Source organism: Pithys albifrons, chromosome 4, assembly GCF_047495875.1.
Source record: "Pithys albifrons albifrons isolate INPA30051 chromosome 4, PitAlb_v1, whole genome shotgun sequence".
NCBI lineage: Eukaryota > Metazoa > Chordata > Aves > Passeriformes > Thamnophilidae > Pithys > Pithys albifrons.
Window position 1 is genome coordinate 11312700 of NC_092461.1, and position 21227 is coordinate 11333926.

The following is a 21227-nucleotide window of genomic DNA, read 5'->3' on the forward strand; positions in this document are numbered from 1 at the left end:
CAAAATCATGAATAATTCTACAGTTTTACCATCACTATTGAGAATGACCATTACAAAACACCACTATACTCTCTCTTCATATAGCCAATGGACAAGACCATAGGATGGAAGAGCTTCTCAAATGGTGGCCATAAACAAAATAGAAGTTTGAATTTTTGAAGTAAAGCTCACCTGCGAATCCAAGCGTCATTAAACCATTAACTAAGGAGAGGGGGAAAAAAAGAAAAAGATTAGTTAGATACTTCTGCACTGTTATATAAAAGGATACAAGCAAATTTGAGCATAATTTAGGTTTCAACAGAATATTCAAAATGTTCATTCAAACATTAGTTTCAGTTTTATTAAAGAGTGTGTCTCAATGGAATAATGATCATTTAGAGACTACTATGTTTTAAAATTCCTTTTTATTTATCCTTTAAATGGCTGAGTCACTCAGACTTGATATGGGTCTGGCCATACCACTCCTTCCTGTAGTTTCCAACATTAAGGATTAGGGACAGGGAAATTTTACTGTAAGATTGTAGAGGGTGAAAACATTGGAGAAGATGATACATTTCCTCAAAACAAAGGTAAACACATCCTAACGTGCAGAGAAAAAAATTCTTTTACTATTAAAATTAAGCAAACAACCATAAATGTGTGTAATCTCTTCATTTACAAATGTAATGCTGTATTTCACAGTCTCCACCTTTTGTACAGTGAAGTCACATATTTTGGCAAACATTACATTCAAAATCTATAAGCTGCTCAAGCAGATGCTACACTGGCACAGGTGAGTCAGAAGAGCATCCAAATGGAAACACAGACTATGCCAATAGAGAAGACTTCTGATTAGCGATTTGCAGTATATCTAGATGGATTAAATTAACAGAAGTCCACTAAGAGGGATGTGACTTCAATTATGAAAAAAAAATGCTCACAAATTTGATAGTGTTAGCTTTGCATTGGAAATTAAATGAGTGATTTCACACAGGTGGATGCCTCCTGCTCCTTGTTTACACAGTAGATATCACCCCAGTATACTGAAGCAGGATATACGTAGCAGAATAATATCCATACCAATCACATTGATCTAGACGATGAGGGACCACACTGTGATGTGCCAGGCTGTCGACTGAGTTAACTGCAAATTATTGGGCACATGCATCTAAGAGGAATTTAGATTCTTCTAAGGAACCTATTTTTCATCCACACAAGCATTAATCTCTGTCTTAGTTACTAATGAGCCAGAATGTACTGTGAAGAGCAGGAATCCACACATTGGAAAATGGTGTTGCGTGCAAACACCCAGAGATGAAATAACCACAGCATCTCATTCACAAATGAAGCGGGGGTTTTTTCGAGGCTATTAGCTGTTACAAATATACTTCATTCCCTAGGTAGATTTTTCTTGAATCCTCACTTGAATAAGTGCCTTATCAACAGCAGAAAACTGAAGCACACACTTTGTGATGAAGCCAAACCCACCCATTCTGAGGAAACAGTCTAGGCACGTATAGTTACCCTACCTGCTCCCCTGGAAGACCACAGACTGCACCTCCAATTCTTATTGTATCAATTCCTATCACTATGCTCCAGATTTCTCATAGTTATTGCTGCAGTATTCCTCATGAGACCATGGGAGGACAAATAAGACAGGGTTTACTACTAGAAAGAACCAGACTACCCCAAGCGTCAGTAAGTGAAGCTGTGACAAACATAATATTGAATAAAGACTCCCAGGTTAATGCTCACAAATGTTCCTGCTCACAGGACAATGTAATTTTTGCTGGTTTTGATGTTTTGCACCTATGCTCAATTAAGAGACTTTGGATACCTTCAGAGAAGGGTAAAATAACAATCCAGACCACCATGTGTCACCTCTCTATTTTCTTTCATCTGAGATATTCAACTTATACCAAAGATTTAATCAGGAGACTACAACATGCCATGATAGTTTGCACAAAAAGTATGACCTTTCCAGCAGCTCTTTTAAGGTGGGGCAAGCTCAGTTTATTTCCTGAAAGGCTGAGGCCATCACATCTCATTAGAAGACACGGAGGAAGCAAAATGGGTCACAGTATTGGAATATGTTGTCATGATCCCAAAATAAAAGAGTTGCCATACAATCCTACCTGAACCAACATTTAGGGAAAGAAAAGGAGGTTCAGTTTAACTGTACAAGGTGCCTGAAGGTTAAATCATATCAATAATGAACCACAGCAACGACCTTTAACTTTTTTATTCTCCATACACTGTAGCAGCATGTACGATTGCCCCTAGCATTAGCCAAGTCAGAGACCAAGAGGTCAAGGAAAGTATCATCAAATTAAAGATGAGAAAAAATGTGTTTGAAGGCTTTTCAAAAGAAAAAAAAAGATAATCAAAATAGGAGAGAGTAATAGAAGATGAGAAAATAGAAAACTTGGGTTTGGGGTTTTTTTTCACTTAACAACCTACTTCAAAATCTTGTATGTTAAAAAACAGAAAATCTGATACTAGACCTTCACTACAGCTTCTTATTATCTACCCTCTACTCTCCTTTGGTAAAAAGACATTCTTCTGACACTAAAAATGGAGTTCAGAATAAGATTCCCAGCAATATGTAAATTCACTATTGGGACACATGACAGGGTAACTGCCTTGTAATTTTTAAAATGATATAAACTTTTTCTGTGAAACGGAAAAATATTTCTCAATGTTTATTTTTCTCCTATACTGTTATTATTCACTGGTATTTTTCCCAGAGGCTTAAAAGTAGCACTAAATGTCTGTCTTGCAACTACTTCATAAATCTGAAGCAGAATATGAATTGCTGTGTGTTGTTCCTACTGCACATTTCTCCAAACACATTTTAAGAATAATTTTGAAAATCTTGTGTAAGTATATAAGAGGGAAATGTAAGAATTCTCCTTTACCTGAATGTTTCTTCAAGATACTGCTATCACTGACAGGATAGTAAGATTTTTAGATGGTTCCCATCTTTCTCAGAATAATGCTTATTTTACCAGACAAAACTGCTGTATGCAGTTTTTCACCAGCAATTGCAGGTGTATAATCCTATGTATATTCTTTGAAATTTGTGATGTCTGATTCAAACCCCCTTTCTTTCAATTATAATTTTCATAACATATAATGACCTCAAACCTCATGCCAAGAGGATACTTTTATACCTTTTTTTTAAAGACAACCCTCCCAACTACCATCATCTAACCTTTAATACATAAGGACATCAGATCTCTACTGGAAGTTATGTACCAAATAAACAGCTGCCTCTCAGCAGAACCTGAAGTGTCAATGATTGCAGCACATAGCTGTGCAAGTACTGTCCTGACATACAGTTCAGGACAGCAACTAAGCCCACCCAGTGGCAACTGCTGCTCTGCGGTCATGCACCTATGATTTGTTGGAAACACCAGTGAGAGATTAATAATCTATCAACATCATTTTGTCATACTAATCAATAGCCACCTTTTTCTTAATAAACATGATTTTAAATACTGAGCAAGTCAATTTTACAGAAGTGCAATGTTTCTTCAGGTATTTAAATGTTAAATAAAATTCCCTGTTGCAGAGATGCTATTAAAGATCATGTTAAATTCACCAATCCTTTATGTAAACCCCAAGTTATTCCATTTACAGGTGTTCCAGCAGGAATGCACAGACACTTCAGGGTATCTAATGCATAAGAAATTCCCACAGAAATTACTTCTGTGCTCTCATACAAAGTTGAGAGGCATACTGCTGCATAAAAAACCCCACTGGTTACAATTGGTGTAGGGTTTCTTTATTATCTGTTTCCTGGGCATGTATAAGCTCAAGAGTCTCATTTCACTAAGGGTCTGTCTGAATACAGAAGGAAAATGAGCTAACACAAGTGTCCGTGGTTGCCTTTCAAAGCCTTCTCTGAAAGTCCTCTACTGGAATCAAGTCAAATGTGTGTGGCCAAGATACTACAAATCTGAATAGGCTAAGAAATCCTCAAACCTGATGGGAAAGCCCAGAAAGGCTGCTGTTTAGAGGCTAGCATAAAAGTACAGAAGTTAAAATAATAGTATTGGTACAATAACTGAAGTCCTCACCTGCCAACCTTTAAATAACTCTTTCTACAATATATATGGCTCAGAAGGTCATCTTTTGTTTTCAGCTCTTGACTGTCCTTTTGACACTTTTCTTCATAAGAGCAATGGGATGAGAGAGGGGGACCAGGACAGGATGGAAGAACCTCATCACACAGTGTGAAAACAGCCAAGGAAATGAGGCAACTGAAGTTCACAGACGGGCAATGACAGGAACTCAACACAAAGGAAGGATGCCGGGAATAAACAGAAGCTTGCAATAAATATAGTACTTGAAAAAAGTGTTATACTCGCATGCAAAATTGGCCCAGAAAAAGTCATGCTTCAGCATGTGGAGTGGCAGGAGCAAGGTAATCCTGCTGGCAGGGTGCACTGATCTGTCCCTGAGCTGAAGAAGTTACCTAGAGAGCTAGCATAACACTGAACTCAGCTTTGCATTACCTCCTGTTTGATATTGAATCCTTTTTAATATTATTTTTATCCCCTTGTGTCAACTGTATGAAGGACGTATATATAGCCATGAAAATGTAATATTCAAAACTAAAAGTGCAGTTCAACACTGTACTTTATCACAGTTTGAGGCACTACATTATTGCTTTTGAATTGTTAAGGTAATTTCAGACAGTTAACCATTTTGGACATTAGAGTCTTCTTCTTGCAGAGCCAGCAAAGCATCAAAGAAAGCAATTTAAGCCTTTTCATTTCATTGGTGCAAATCAATAGGGAATTACTGAGGGCATCAACTGTTCAGACCCATGTTGTTTCAGAGTTCCGAAGGTTTCCAGTGGCTGCAAATAAATGTGACCATTATTCTGAGCTTATGCTTCAGCTGGGAATTTTTCAGAGCAGCAATACAAATTATTGCCCATTATATTGCCTTGTGAAGTTCTTAAGTCACTGCTGGCAGCATATTAATATTGTTCCATAATTTCTGAACAGTCTATGTTTACTTCCAGAAGAGAGTTTTCTGCTACTTTGTTTGAAACAAGTATGTTTTATTTAAATAAACATAGGACCAGTATTTTTAATAAAATATTTCTCTACTAATATATATTATTAGATTATTTAGTATTTAGTAAATGAATAATTTATTAATTTATTCAGTTACTTATTGAATAATTAAATGAGCCATACCAGTTCAACAACAGACTTGTGAAAGGAGGGGATTACTTATCTGTAGACTAAAATTTGGTTTGTACTGGAAATTGTGTGACTCAGCCTGAAATGTAACAATGTTTTTCCAGCTCTTTGCTGTCCGGCTACATTTTTGATGAAGCACTGAGTAACTGAAATATAAAATACCTTTTTACAGCCACTGACTTTTGGACAGTGGAACAACTAATTATTACAACACCAGAATCAATACATTGAAGTAAACTCTCTTCACACTTTTACAAAAGTGGTATACCCTAGACTCAAGATCCATCCTTCCAGGGAGTAAAACTGAAGAACAGTCAGAAAAGTACATTTGATTTCAGGCTAGAAAGAAATCTGTGGCATTAGAAACTGTTTAAAGATGACATTCATCAACAAGCACAGCATCACCAGCTAGTCAAGGAAGGTGATTGTCTCACTCTATTCTGTGCTTGTGTGGCCTCACCTTAAGTCCTGTGAGCAGTTTTAGGTGCCACAATGTAAGAAAGACAAAGCTAATAGAAATCATCCAAAGGAAAGGTACAAAGCTCACAGAATCAATGAGATTAGAGGAAAAGACCTCTGAGATCACCAAGTCAAACCTACAATCAAACACTACCTTGTCAGCTAGACCACTGCACTGTCTTGTCCAGCAACACCTCCAGGGACGGGGACTCCACCATCTCCCTGGGCAGTCCATTACAATGTCTTATCATCCTTTCTGTGAAGAAACTTTTCCTAATGTCCATCCTGAACCTCCCTTGGCGTAGCTTTAAGACTATGTTCTCTCATCCTGTTGCTTGTTGCTTGTGAGAAGAGACCGATCCACCCACAATCTCCTTTCAGGTAGTTGTGCAATGATAAGGTCACCCCTGAGCCTCCTCTTCTCCAGGCTGAACAACCCCAGCTCCCTCAGCCACCCCTCATAGGACTTACCCTCTAGACCCTTCACCAGCCTCATTGCTCTTTCCTGGACACACTCCACTACCTCAACATCTTTCTTGAAATGAGGGGCCCAAAAATGAACACAGCACTCGAGGTGCAGACTCACTAGCATCGAGTACAGGGGGAGAATCACTTCCCTAGTCCTGCTGGCCACACTATTTCTGATACAGGCCAGGATACCATTGGTCTTCTTGGCCACCTGGGAACATGCTGGCTCATGTTCAGCAGCTGTCAACCAGCACTCCCACATCCTTCTCCACTGGGCCACTTTCCAGCCATTGTCCCCAGTCTGTAGCGCTGCATGGGGTGGTTGTGGCCGAAATGTAGGACCCAGCATTATGTCTTGTTGAACCTTATACCACTGGACTTGGCCCACCAGTCCAGCCTGTCCAGGGCCCTCTGTAGAGCCCTCCTGCCCTCCTCCATATCAATGCTTGCACTTAACTTGGTGTAATCCGCACAGCATTTACTAAGTGTGCACTCAATCTGCTCATCCAGATCATCAATAAAGATATTGAATAGGACTGGACCCAACACTAATCCCTGGGGGACACCACTAGTGACTGGCCACCAATTGGATCCACTGCTCCCTGGGCCTGGCCATCCAGCCAGTTCTTAACCCAGCAGAAAGTGCACCTGTCCAAGCCATGGGCTGCAGCTTTTCCAGGAGTATGGCATGGGAGATGGTGTCAAAGCCTTTGCTGAAGTCCAGACAGTCAAGGGTCTAGAGGGGAAGTCATACAAAGAGCTGGTAAGATCACTTGGTTCGTTCAGCCTGTAGAAGACTCAGAGGAGACCTCATTGCAGTCTACAGCTTACTCATGAGGGGGAGTGCAGGGGCAGGAACCGATCTCTTATCTCTGGTGACCGGTGACTGGGCCTGAGGGAATGGCATGAAGATGTGACTGGAGGGGTTTAGTTTGGACATCAGAAAAAAGGTTCTTCACCCACGGGGTGTTTGAGCACTGGAACAGGCTCTCTGGGGAAATGGTCACTGCACCAAGTCTGTTTGAATTCAAGAAGTATTTGGACAACGCTCTCAGGCACATGGTGTGACTCTTGGGATTGTTCTGTGCAGAGCCAAGAGTTGAACTTCAGTGATCCTTGTGGGTCCCTTCCAACTCAGGATAGTCTATGATTCTGTGATTTAAGCCATCTGGAAGAGAGTTCCAGGGGACTACAAGCATTAGGAGGTTTCTACAGTCAGCAGAGACAAGCACAACAGCTTTCCTAACAAACTCAAATTCACTGAATTCACTCCTCTGTGTATCATCCAGGACATAAGACAAAGACTGTTATTCACTATATACCTACAGGCCTTCCAAAGGATTTTTGCTCCCCATTTTCATCTAACTTCTGCCTGCATGACCCAATCTTCTGAGTCTTGGCATACTGTAGTTGTCACATCCAAAACAACAAAGATCATAGCTCTTCATAATTTATGATTACAGATAAATACACCTCTAGCAACTGGAAGTGAAAAGTCTTGTTTTCACCCCCTAAACCTCTGTACTTCTTCAGTGCATTATAGCCTTGTGAAGTACAGCTACTGAGGTCTCCATTCTACATGAACTATGGAAATAATGACAAAACTAAGAAATCTGTCTAAGGTCACAAGCAGAAACCAGTATCACTCATCTACGGAGTGATCCAGCAGAAGTCTGGTGCCAGGACCTCTGTTTCACCGCTATCTCCTCTCTGAAAATGTTACCAAAGCACTAAAGAACGTGATCTCTCTGCCCAAAAGATAATTGTGAAATGTGTCAGCTGTGCAACTTATGGGAAAGAGAAAGATACATCAACTAATGAGGCAGCAGAGTTCAGGTTCCTTCCCCTCAAAGGTGAAATAGCTTGCAATTACTGTTGAGAAACACACACACTCCAAACCACATGGTCTTGAAGTTGGCTATCTGCATCCAGGACCTCAGTCTGACACTGTACCACTGATCACCTGGAAGCACACTTTTGATCTAATGGCTGCTCATTATTGCAACCCAACTGCCTGTCATTAGTCAAAAAGGGGGGCAAAACACAAAAGAAAATGTGATGCGATACAAGTTTTTCCTATAATAAAGAAACACAAAGTCAGCACAATACCGACTTTACTCCATACCTAACCACCTGTGAAAGTGTGTGAAACACAGTCCTTCAAGGTCAGTAAGGACTCCTGTGGAGTAGCCTGAAAGAAAAGTCAAGCAATTTTTTTTTTTAAAATAACCTTGAGAAGGGGAAATGACCCATGATGGTTTCACAAACAAGGGTCACTGCACACTCCCTCCTGAGGAAGTGTTTTAAACCATGGAATACTTGAAGACATTAAAAGTTCCTTCTTCCCTTGATAGGCAGAACGTTTAAATCAATATACTACCATCTCAGAAGGCCTGGGAAAATGTTTTGTTCTTTTTCTGACCAGACAACAAAAATCCCCACCCTGCACAACCACCATCTCTTGCTGATGCATGTAGTCCTCTTGCAGACTCCTGATGCTGTTACACATTATGTTGAGGCATTACATCAACATAATTCCAGTGAATTCATATTTAGTGTGAATTCTATGCCTACCATGAAATAATAAGTGGGCCTGACCATTCAGATTTGGGTTGCTTTTCTTCAGTAGCCCAGCTTGACTATGAGGGCTCCAGAGTTCTGGATACTCACCTACATGATCATAGAACATTTTAAATGGCATGTTGCCATGAAGAACTCACAAGAGCAATAAAACACTGAAAAACCTTCACAGTTTTGCATGTCTACTTATACTTCTATGTATATGTATGCTCATAGAAGGTGTGAGTGGCTCTTCACAACAGCATCCTTGCTCCAACAAAGCGCCACCAAAACAGCATCCTTGCAAGCACAGCAAAGCACTATGATTCCTGCACTCCAGGATGTATATCCACATAGGAAACTGCAAAGCAGCAGATTCTGGTATGGGAAATTACTTAGGCCAATCTACTGCAGTAAATCATTCCTCTCAGTGGATCTGAGGACCAGAACTGAAACTCACTGAAGCACAAATTGCCAGGTATCTTTCCCCAAGGCACACTGCCCAGCCAGCAAGTCAGAGCACATCTGGCTGCTCATGCAGAACCCAGTGGTTCTCAGTTTGCACTTTCTGTATTTTCTTTAATTTCACATTTTTTAACACAGTTCTTTTGCTTTGTTTTTCAAGTAGCATGTGTCACTAAAGGAGTAAGATGATACGACAGTGAAAGATTTGCACTTCTCTTTCTTCTCTCCAGCATCCACTATCTTCATATTTTAACACTGTACAGAAAGCTGATTGCAGCTACTCCTGTGTAATGGAAAAGTATTTAGTAGTAATTGTTCCATAAAAAACTTACTTTATGTATACAATTGTTACTGTAACTGGACAGCAAAACTTTTAAATTCAAGGGTTTTTTTTAGCCATTATTAATTTCTATCCTATTTTTCTTTCATTTCAGTATTTTACTACAAAAATGTTAAAAGTGGGTTGTATGACCTTGTTTTCTTAATCAGCCCAAGATCAAAAGACATTTCAGCAGCAGCAGATCAGCAGTGTCTACACTTACATAAAAGAATGAAGATGTGCTAGGAATATGTCAGTTAACAAGTACGGAAAACCAGTTAACATTGTACAGAAAAATTCTATCCTTTACTTTTTCCTGAGCTATGAAAATTGCTAGAGCATGAAGAAATTGTTCATCACCATTCGTGCCACCAGGTTGAAACATGAAGACGATCAACCCCAAAGAGCAGACTCCAAAGATCTTCGGTTCCACACATTCTTGAGCTCTGGGATGGCTGACCATCAAGGTGCCCATCAAGCTGCTCTATCATTCCCCTCCTCAGCTGCACAGGGGGAGACAGAATATGACAAAAGGTTCATGGCTCAAGATAAGGACAGGGAGAAATCACTTAACAACTACCATCATGGGCAAAACAGACTCAACTTGGTAAAATTAATTTATTGTAAATTAAACTCAGAGTAGGGTAATGAGGAATAAAATTGAATCTTAAAAACACCTTCCCCCTTCCTCTCTCTTCTTCTCAGGCTCAACTTCACTCCCAATTTTACTACCCCTTCCTCCCAGAGCAGTGCAGTGGGATGGAGAATCAGGACTGTAGTCAGTTCGTGATATGTTGGCTCTATCACTCTTTTGTTCTCAGGGGTAGGACTTATACTCTTCTCCTGCTCCAGCATGGTGTCCCTCCCACAGGAGACAGTGCTCCACACTTCTCCAACGTGAGTCCTTCCCACAGTCTACAGTTCATGAACTGCTCCAGTGTGGGTCCTTCCTCAAGGTTTCAGGTCCTGCTAGGACCCCACTTCAGTGTGAAATTCCCATGGGGTCACAGCCTCCTTTGGGTACCCACATGTTCCAGTGTGGGATCTTCCATGGGCTGCAGGTGGATCTCTGCTCCCCCCATAGACCTCCATGGGCTGCAGGGGCACAGGTGTCTCCCCATGGTCTTCACCACAGGCTGCACAGGAATCTCTACTCCAGCACCTGGAGCACCTGCTGCCTCTCCCTCTTCACTGACTAGAGTTGATTCTCTCACATGTCCTCACTCCTCTCTTAGAGCTGCTATTGTGCAGCAGGTTTTTTCCTCACCTTAGCTATGCAATCCCAGAGGTGCTACCACCATCATTGACTGCCTTTGCCTGTGGCAGGTTTGACTGAACAATACCGGTTATTCTCTTCTGATCTACAGAACATCAGGGTTTGTTTAGCTCCAACACTATCAGTGGAACTGCAAAACAGTTTATCTAAATCTGCCTGCTTTCACAGTCTCAGAGACATTCTTGGATTGAAATTTTTCATTCCTTTGCTCCTATACTGGGGCAAACTTTTTCCCCTAAAGCCTGAGTAAAATCCTGCTCAGGATTTTGGAGTCATGCAAGAAATAAGTAGAAAGGGGAGTAGATGAGTACTCCCCTCCTTTAGTTTTGCAAATGTGTCAACAATTCTTTTACTTATGAACTTATAAACAGCTCAATTTATTTATACAGCTGTGGAGTGGTACACTCTGAGGCCAGAAGGAATTCCTCTTGTCATCCAGATCTTTTGTAGCATAAGGTAACGAAGGTCTTACAAAAATTTCTGTACCAAGCCAGTAACATCTAATCAAAAGACAGATACTCTTCATAAACATTTCCAGTGTAGATTTCAAGATTGCAAGTGATGGGGAAACCCCCATTTCCTACAGGAGGTATTTATTTTAGTTTGTTCCTACCAATACTTTTTGTTTCTTTGACAAGTTTTGGGTTTTTTCTAATGCATTGCATGATAAAGTATTAAGTATCTGCAAGGTAAAAAACCAAACAAATATTGCTCACGCATATTCACCACGCAACAGCATGAGCAGTATCGGATCAAGCATCCTTGTGTTACAATGCACATTCCATCTGTTCGATACCTCTCCATCAGAAAGGTAAGACAAAGAGGAATTAGAACTTACTTTAACTAAAACTCATTGAAAACAGCAGGTCTTAAATGCCACATTACTACACAAAAGGAGATTCCCCACCTCGTTTTTAAGAATACTTCAATCCAAGAAAAGAGGACTAATATTTCTTTTCAAAAATCTTAAAATGCAGAAAGAAAACACAAATATTTTGAGGAGCCTAATTCTTCTTTGACCTTTCCTTTGCATTTGACTGTCTTTTTTGCCATTTCTAGTTGACACTGGAGCCAGTTGAAACAGAAATGGGACTGATGGTTATTCCAGCAACACTATGTCTCCTTCTTTGTGCATCACTAAGTGTTTCATGGCAGAAAATTCACACCCCAAACATATCCCTGGAAATATGTTCAGCAGCCACATTTATTAACGGCAAAGATTAGCTTCCCTAAAACTAAATAGAGTTTAGATCCACTGGTCAGAAATAACAGATTTACATCATTTTTAATATGATACAGTAAGTTCTGATTTTAGTTAGATTGAAGTATGCATTTAGCTTGTAAAACACTATACATTGCTCTGCTTTTCTAAAAACAGAAGTAGAGGAGATTCCCCACATACTGAATGATGATGACTCCATGGAAATATATACTTAGAGCATCTCATTGAAAGCCAGAACAAATTTTTTTTCCCATTTCACTTGAACATGTAAGCTTAATGCTCTCTCATTGTAAGATTATAAAACACATTGCTAAATACATTTAAAGAAACTGCTTTTACTATTAAATTGGACAAGTTATGTTCTTGGCATGTGGAGACCCTTAATCAGTAAAGCTGGAACAACTGATGAACTCAAGAGATGTGGAAGGACAGCATCACATTTGCAGACACTTGCCAAAAACAAACATGAAGAGGAAATCTGTTCCACAGCTCTGTGTGGCTACCAGACAGAAAAGCCCTGATGGAAAGGCTGAGATACCCTTCAAGCAAAGGGCTCAAAGCTGCAGAATGTGTGTCTGGGTATCACAGATAGCCACATGTCTTGAGATGATGAGACTAACTGCAAGCACCCATGTGGTCTCTGCAGCTCCACGCTAGGAGCCCACCTCCCTCACAGCCCTGAAGACTACAGACCAAACTTAAAGTCCAAGTGCTTAAGTCTCAGAAGAAACTCGGTCTTTGTATCCTCCTGATGAGCATTTGAATGACTTCTATCAGGTGTCACTTACTTCCCCAGTATCTCCTCATCTCTTCACAATACCTTAAGGCTGTGAAACCTTTTCCTTTCTGCTAAAGGAAGGAGGGCCAGACAGACCAAAGGCTTCACACCCTGTCAAATCTCAAACTCTGCATTTTGACACAACAACAATGCAACAATATTTTATAGTAATTAGACTCCCTATGATCAAGCACTCTGCATACAAGGGGATGCAAAAGAAATCTGTCACTTGTGACATTTGGAAACAAAAATGAATTCTTGTGAGAAGTGACAGTCATTACTGGGCAATGTGAATTATAGTATTTATTCTCACACCACTCGCAGAACTTTTTTTCCCAGATAATGCTCTACAAAATAAAGAGCAAATTAGTCACATTTATTAGTGTGTGCAAATAAGACAGATGGTTTAGTGCAGGACCTAGTGCTTCTGCATAGTCCTGTGTTTACTAAGTTTAATCTGGTTAAATGCAAACAAGATGTGTTTTTGTCACATCCAGTGCTGTGCTAGGGGCCCAGCAGTGCCTCACATTGTCCTCTTCAGATGAGAGTCCCCTTGCTCAGAGCACAGGTGAAGCAAGTGACATCCCATCTGCAGAAGGCCATCAATATGGCTTCAAACAGACAAAATTCTGTATTCCTGGAGATAAACTGAGGTCACCCGCTGTTATGCAAACAAATGCAAGACAATATGGTAGATCATGTCAAGCTGCTCTGAAGACAAAGGCTGGGACTCTTCTAGCCTTTAGATCATGTCTAACAGTGCCATCTCATTTTCTTTTAAGGTTTTTTTGTGAGGAAAAAAGTCGTCTCCCCTTTTCATATTGGTTTTAGGGAAGCCAACATATGAAAGGAGATTAAACCTAAAACCTTCTGAAAAGGTGGCTTTCTCCTGTTCCAGTTTGCAACTCCTTTCTTTCCACATACCTGCACATCATTCCCACATATATGGCCCAAGCATTCTTCAAGCAGCTTTTAGATTGTTCCAATAAACTGTCATGTTAAAATAATGTTATTTCTTTCTGTTTATATTTTCAATTTATCCCAATGCAAGACTGGCTGTGAACAGATTCTTATTTAAGAAAAAAGCACAGGCTGTTTTCATAAAACATGAAATAATACACTTTTACAATTCTATTTTGAAATAAAATGGTTCATGCAACAGCTTTCACTGAGCTAAAAAGGTGTGAATTAAAACAGGTTTGACCATGTTTGTGAAAATTAATCTCTCCATGAGCCGTAAATGAGAGCACAGTTTGCTTTCTTCATATGTGTCTCTCAAGCACTAATTTCAATAGCCAAGACAGAGCAGTGTTTTGTAAGCAACCACTCACTGCAGTTTTTCCTTGGTAAGAAAACTGGAATTTGATTAATTTGTCTCCAATTTAAGCCACAAATCATCTCTATTATCAGTACAGAGGTGGGAGAAACTGAAACACAAACCATACAAAAACCGCTGGTGCTGCAATGTTTGAATACAAGTCAACTGACAAAACCTCAAATAGTTCCTCTTGAGTGAACCCAATCATGCTTAAAACCCTTCCCTTAAAATCATGTAGTTTGTGTGTATCTGCCCCTATAGCAGTACCTGTCTATCTCAGTGCAGACTTCTATCTTCACAGCCTCTGATGATCTGCCGCACAGGTTTGACTAAAATACACCTAAAAGCAAATCCCTGAGACACCAAAGGTATTTAAAATTTTAACTACTATGCAGGTAGGGAGTTCTAATTTAAGAGCAAGAGTTTGCTAGCTAAATAGTTTCCAGAATTAGCTCTCATTGGTGTAAATGAGGTTCAAAAAGCCCCTTTTCTTCCTCCACACCTTTAATCTGGAATTATCTTCAAATATGGAGTGTCATTCCTCCTTGGGGGCTGGGACCAAGCCAGATGGAGACAGCATACAATGATCTGTGCTACCACCTGCAGTTCACTTACCATCACATGGACAACTGAACTCAGGAAATCCTGCCATTCACCCTGTCAAGGGCAGGTGGTATGATCCTATCTCCTGTTCTAAGTGCAGACCTCAAGAAAAGGATAATACCTTCCCAAATAAAAGAATCAAGAGACACAAACAGGGTGAAGGACAGTGGGATGAATGTCAGGATCCAAGAGCAAGTTGGAACAGAGGTTGCATTTACACTGGACACTTCGCTTTCAGGATGGATGTTGGTGGGGTCTGCTGCCGATCTTCCTGCTTGCCTAGTGTTGAAAACCATGCCTTCAAAAAATAAAGAATTGTTTTGTTAAAGAGATTTTGTTAGAACTCTGCAGTCTGTCTCAAAATCAGATGTTTTCTTCTGCAAAAGTTTATTTGTTTTACACATACACTCGCCTGGGTCTATTAAATTCAGAACTCCTGTGACAGTATTCCCTTTCTTTGTTCCACCCTTTGCAGCTGCAGAACAGCATGATATAGCCATAAGAAAATAATGGAAAAAAACCCCTTGATTTGATTTTCAAACTTTAACCCACTAAAATTGTTTCCTGTTTGTTTGGGGTTTTTCCTCATTGGAATCCAAACTCTCCAGGAGTTATAGATGCCATGTTGCACACACGGGGAGCTCAGAACTTTACAGAATTTGGACTTTACTGTGTTTTCACTATTGTTTGCAGGATGAGGTATAGTCTTTAAAATAGAAAGTAAAAATGTAACTGGGACCAGACTCTGTTTCCAGCTTTCCAGTTGTCCGGTTGCTCACCTCTGACCAAAATCCTGTGAAAACAGGATTATGAAACGCAAAAACCTACAGACAGTCTTTGAAATCTGCATTAGAGAACCATTTCAGGTAAGGATCACACCATTTCTCTTGATATGGATTTATATGCACATACTGAGAAAGATTACTCTAGAATTTTTAAAACTACCCAGCTTTACTCTGGTAGCATCTTTCAACTAAGATACAAATAGTACCACTGAAATGCAGGCATTACATAACAAATGAAGGAGCAAATGTTTGACAGGGATGCCAAAACAATGATTTATGTAAAAAAAAAAAAAAAGAAAAACAAACCACTTAACCACTTCATCTGTTAAAAGTCTCGGTAAAGCCATTAAGTTTCTCCTTGCCTCAGTTTCCATAGACAGAAGTAGAATAAGAGAACCTGGGTAAATACATCACTGTTTCTGAGGTGCTTAGATTCCACAGCTATTAAGTGTCTTCTAAGTACCTACAACTGCTAAGCAAAGCAGAAGGTTTCACCTGACAGCTTGCATTTCCAGCTCTGCACCTCACCCCATTCTGGATGTTATCTGCACTTCATAGGGAAAAGAGAGCCGACGATGTGCCTCTGTACCAGGTACCTCAGCTCACGCATTCTTTCGCCTCCACGCACACACCCACACAGCAAACCCAACCTTCTCCTGTTATCACTGAGTGAACACATTGCCTTTTTTGCCTTGCTAAGGAAGGGCAACATAGTAGATGGTTCGGCATAGTGATAATGTATCAAGAGTACTAGGCAGAAAGATACAGAAAGCAGAGGTCTGAGGTTACAGAAGTACCATCCCGGTTCCCACCCAGATGGGCTTCTCATTGGATTCAGCGAGCTAACACTGAGGAATCCTGGCAAGAGTTTTACTTTAGTAAGAGAGGTCACAGGTCTCTGATTAATCAAAAAAAGCCATTAGAAATGCCCATTCAATTAAAGTGCTTCCAAACAAACTGATATTAAAAGTGTGTTTGAATTACTCAAGGAAGAAATTTAGTTTTCTACCACTTAAGGCTTTTCTTATTAAAGAACTTGATTTCATATCATAGAACTTACAGGGTTTACTCTACTAGGAAATCAGTCTCATTTCATTAGCTCTTGATTATATCTACCCTTCCCAATTCCAAGCAAAAGCAATGCATTATCATTTAAGAGATATCCTTAAAATCTTTTTTATTTTGTATATGAAAGAAACTAACACAGTCAAAAACACCTAGCATAATTTACCTGTGCCTCTCTGGTGAAAAATGTCCTGAGCTACAGGGACACTGCCCCTTACTCCACAAAATCTCTGAAAATAAATCTCCAGTGAGCAATTTTGTTTGGCAAAAGACACAGTAACATACAGATGTGTCGCCATACAAAACGATTACTGCCTGGTTCCTTAAGTTCAAGACTGCATAAATCTTTCAGGACAGGTGCTGGCCATTTTTTATTCCTTTTCAGCTGGGAAATAAAATCTGAGCAACTTAGGTAAGATTTAGGCAGTCCTCAAGCCACAAAGAGTCATGTATTTGACATGTGATCTTTTTGGCAGAACAGCTAAAGATGATGCTACTGAATACTGTCGATACAACTATTCATTTATTTGAGCATCTTTTCCTAGAAAGATGTCTAGTGTTGACCACCTTTGTACTTTGGAAGAGGCAAAAAGTAGTAAAGTCATAAAGTCCCCAGATACACCTCCTAAAGGTACCAGACCTGATTTTCTTCTCCCTTAAGTGTGACTCACAGAGAATTAACTACATCTCCAGGTTTGCTGTTGAGTGAAGAAGATCAGAACTTACTTCTCCCAGTAACTTTTGACCTGACTGCAACACACTAAATCTGAGAATCCTAAAACAAACTACATGCCAAGGAACAATAAAATAATTTTTCTAGTAATAGAGCTACTCCAAGTGAAAGATTTGAAGGATACCTGTGCTTGATAACTGCCTGCTTGTAACTCTACTACTCTAAAAGGAATCAGTCCCTCAGTCTGCAGCAGAAAACCTTCCTCAATGGCCAAACACACTTCCCCAGAACCCCAGTGGGATCCGAGACGGGAACGCGACTAACGCTACAAGTTTGTGAGATCGTTTTCCCCGGGGCTTGCACGCCCTGTGCCGTGTTTGGGGGCTTCCCTCGGCGATGGGTGGCTGCCGTAGGCGCGATGCTGGAGGGGACCGGTGGCACTGCCGCTGCGCCCGGTCCCGCCGCCCCGCCGGCGCTGCCGAAACGCTCCCGCCGCTCTGCTCGGGATGGAAGGAGAGCCCCGGAGGGAAAGCAGTACCCGCACCCTTCCGACCCACGAGCAAGGGGCTCTCGGAGAAAATCCCCCTCCCAAAGGGATGCTCTAGAAAAAGTGGGGACACTCACACCCTTTCCGAACTTCAGCCCCGCGCCCGGCAGAAACCACCGCCCGCGGCGGCCGGCCGCGCACAGGCGAGGATGCTCGGCCGGTCCCGGGGCGGTGGCAGCGAGCCCCACCCCGACCAGCTCCCCAGACACTTACCCCACAGCAGCAGGACGGGGAGCTGCCGCCGGTGGCTGCCCTGCACCTCCATTCCGGCGCGGGCGGCAGCGGGGGAGAGGGGCCGCGGAGGACGGAGCCCGCATGGGGCGGCCGGTCCGCAGCCGCGCAGGGACCGAGCCCGTCCCAGCCCCGCCGCCAGGGAGGCTCCTCGTCATGCCTCGGCGTCCAGCCCCGGGCGGCGGCGGCGGCAGCGGGGGCGGAGGGGAGCAGCGCCCCCGCCTCCGGGTGCTCCCAGCGCCGGCGGGGCGGGGCGGGCCGGAGGAGCCTGTATAGGGGGGAGTGGGAGCGCGGGAGGGTGTTGGCTGTGCGCGTATATGCACACAAGGACGGGCGTGCCTCCAGGTCCTCCAAAAGTCACGGCAAGGATGCCGCTCCCAACCCACCGGTCTGGATGGGCGCTTGGGGGAAAGGCACCTACCCCGCACAGGAAAGGTTCTGGTCCTAAGTAGCCAAGGGGTTCAGGGATTCCTCGCCCCCCGCCCTGGGAGCCAGAGCAGGCTTTTCCCTTCTGTCACAACATCCTGGCGGTTGAGGTGAAGGCATGAGGGGCTGGAGGGACCCCTCGTGTTAGCCCATCTGCAGCCCTGACAGTTTGGCTTGCCCAGCATCGACATGTTAGCATGCTCAGTATCTACAACTGAACATGGGCAGTGAGATGGTCTGACCCCTCACAGACCCAGAGCAGAGCAGCTTGGAGCTCTAAGAAGATGCTTAATGTGTTGTTATATTGTCATTTCATCTTTGCACATCTCTTTTCAGAAAATGGTACAGCTCCTGATTTTCATCAATATTTAAAGTCTGTGTTCCTGGACCTCTCTCTCTAGAAAATCAGCATCTCCATTAAGAAACACCAGAGGCTGCTAAAGAAGGCTTTTCTTACCTAAAAATAATTGTACTGCTCTGTAATAAAGAGCCAGAGTGTTTTCTAGATACATGGACACTTCACCTGCAATTGCCTTTCAACAGAACATTAAATCACTACCATTATTAAAGGTCATATGTACCATAAATCTTCAATTTCAAGAGATTTTTCAAGCCATACATATGGACAAAGGGCACTTTTATGTACCAGTCAGGTTGTTCCCATTGACTTTCTATGCTTGCACAGCACAGTGCTTCCAAACACTTCTGGAGATTGGGACCCCAGCACAGAATTATGCATTGCATGTGCCTTCATAAGCAAACTAGTCAATACACAACCTTTGTCTGATTTATGCTGTTATCTAGGCTGAAGGGAACTGAAAACTTTGGAAACTCCAGTGAAGGCTGGGAATCCAGTGTTGAAGTAGCTCTGCAGACATTTAAGTGTGGCAGAATGAACCTCTCGTCATTTGTGTGCTACTTCTTCTGCTTAGCTGGAAGCACATCTTGTAAAATACCATAAACCATAAATAAACCATAGCTCAGGGAGGTCATCCTTCAGCATAGGGGCTGCCATTTCTGCTTTGTAAGGAGTGTTTACAAGCTGCCCCTGCCAGAAGGAACTGCAGTGAAGTGACAAGTGTGAAGGCACATACACCACAGACTTGTTATACAACCTATAGCATCCTTCCTAACAGTAAGATCTTGATTTCTGTCATAAATTCTATTACTGGAAAATCTGAAGTTACAACTAGTATTTTCAATAATTTAGACTGATCTTTGGGAGGGTTAGCATGTATTGTTCTTTATATGCCTTATTATACATTAAAAAATTTACACTATATTATGCAGAATACAGCTTACAGGCAACATTTTCTTGTTACATGTGTGGAGATAATGGTGACAGTTTTCTTTTACATCTTTTGTATTCGCTTTCTTCACCTGTTTCAGGTGAGAAACTGGCAAATTTTAAAAGCAAATGTTACTTCTTCCAGCTCAAGATTTAGTAAGCACTTCCCATTTTGTGTTTGCAGCAGGTAGTTTGAAGGTGCTTTTTAAATTACTCCATTTACCTATAAATGATATTTATTTGTTCTACCTCTATCTCTAAGGTAGAACACATAGATACGATTTAGAGGTAAATGCACTAATTTAGCATGTTGCATTGGATCCCAAACTAATTATGTTAGATGATACTTTCAGCAATGTGGTCTGAAATGAGTAGTCTGATTCACAGATGTATTTGAAGAAAACTCTCACAGCATTAGAACCATCAGCAAGGTGGTTCAAAACTCAGCAGGAGTTGGTGCCCACTTCACCCTACCCGCAGCCATTGCAGTAATGCAAATAGATTCACTTCAGAATTACTGTGAACCGTTTTGATCTGCAAATTTGCCTTGGTAACATCATGTATCTACACTAGCAGTAGAAATCCAATTCACCTTCAAATAAGTAATCCTGTAAATGCCATTTGCGGCACAAAGCTCTGAATCACATCTCTAAACAGCACACGCTACTAGTGACTTCAAAACCATGGTCTGCTGTAATTTCCAGACATACAACCTCCAGAGATCACACTAACTCCTTTTCAGGTACTCTGAAGACAGTGCTGAAATCACACTGCTTCAGACATTGTTCTGAAAGGCTTAAATTTGCTAATCAGCCACCCACTAAAAGAAAACAGAGCAGTAAGCATGTATGTAGTTCTGTCAGTATCTAAAGTTATCAGGGAGTTTGAGGTGAGAAGAGATGGAAGAAGTCAAGCCATCCAGGACAGGTATTATTGTGAGTCCCAGAGTGTTCAGGGTGGTGCAAAATAAGATGATAAAATTTCCTGCTCCAGAGGTTAAATTGATCCAACAGAAACTTAAAAAAAATTAACAAAATAACAAAGTAAGTTTAAAAAAAAGCCAAAGACATTTCACTATGGAAAGCAACATTACCTTTCCTTGTCACCTCAAGTATTGGCCCAGAGAGAGCAGCTGCTTGCCTGTATGAGTAGACTTTGCCCAGTGTTGCATAGAAAGTTTTCTTCATCTCTTTCTAGCACGGCAATTTAGTATTAAAGCTACATTAAGATTTTAAGACCATGTTTTAATGGGATTGCTTGCTGGCTTGAGGTTTGAAAAAGTAGGTTCAGTTCATCTGTGGTTTTCAACTAAAGTAGGTCATCTTTTGCATTCAGTGCTCCTAGGAGTATGCCTTTCCTGCAAAAGGCAAAAAATTTAAAAATGAAAAAAATTTAGGAAAAAAAAGTGGGGATCTGTAGCTCATTAAAATAATTCCTGCCTTTTTACCTTCAGTATAGGAAATGTAAAACATGCTAAAAATATATATAATATTTTAAAAACAGCCTCTTCCTGTGATTCAAAGGCCCCACTGTGGTATATTGACTGC

At 41.3% G+C, this 21227-nt stretch overlaps 1 protein-coding gene across 2 annotated transcripts in view; it reads right to left on the minus strand.

Moving 5' to 3' along the window:
• Nucleotides 1–18204, minus strand: part of RAMP3 (receptor activity modifying protein 3) — a 42258-nt gene extending 24054 nt beyond the window's left edge. Inside the window, exons 1-3 of one of the 2 annotated variants that reach the window (XM_071553429.1) lie at nt 17949–18204; nt 9829–9971; nt 172–201 (exon numbers count right to left, since the gene is read on the minus strand). In XM_071553429.1, coding sequence (XP_071409530.1) covers nt 172–201; nt 9829–9943 — 145 coding nt within the window. In that variant the 5' untranslated portion in view covers nt 9944–9971; nt 17949–18204. The remainder of the gene's footprint in view (nt 1–171; nt 202–9828; nt 9972–17948) is intronic. The other variant, XM_071553430.1, reaches the window with a different exon arrangement.
• Between the last annotated feature and the right edge of the window lie 3023 nt (nt 18205–21227).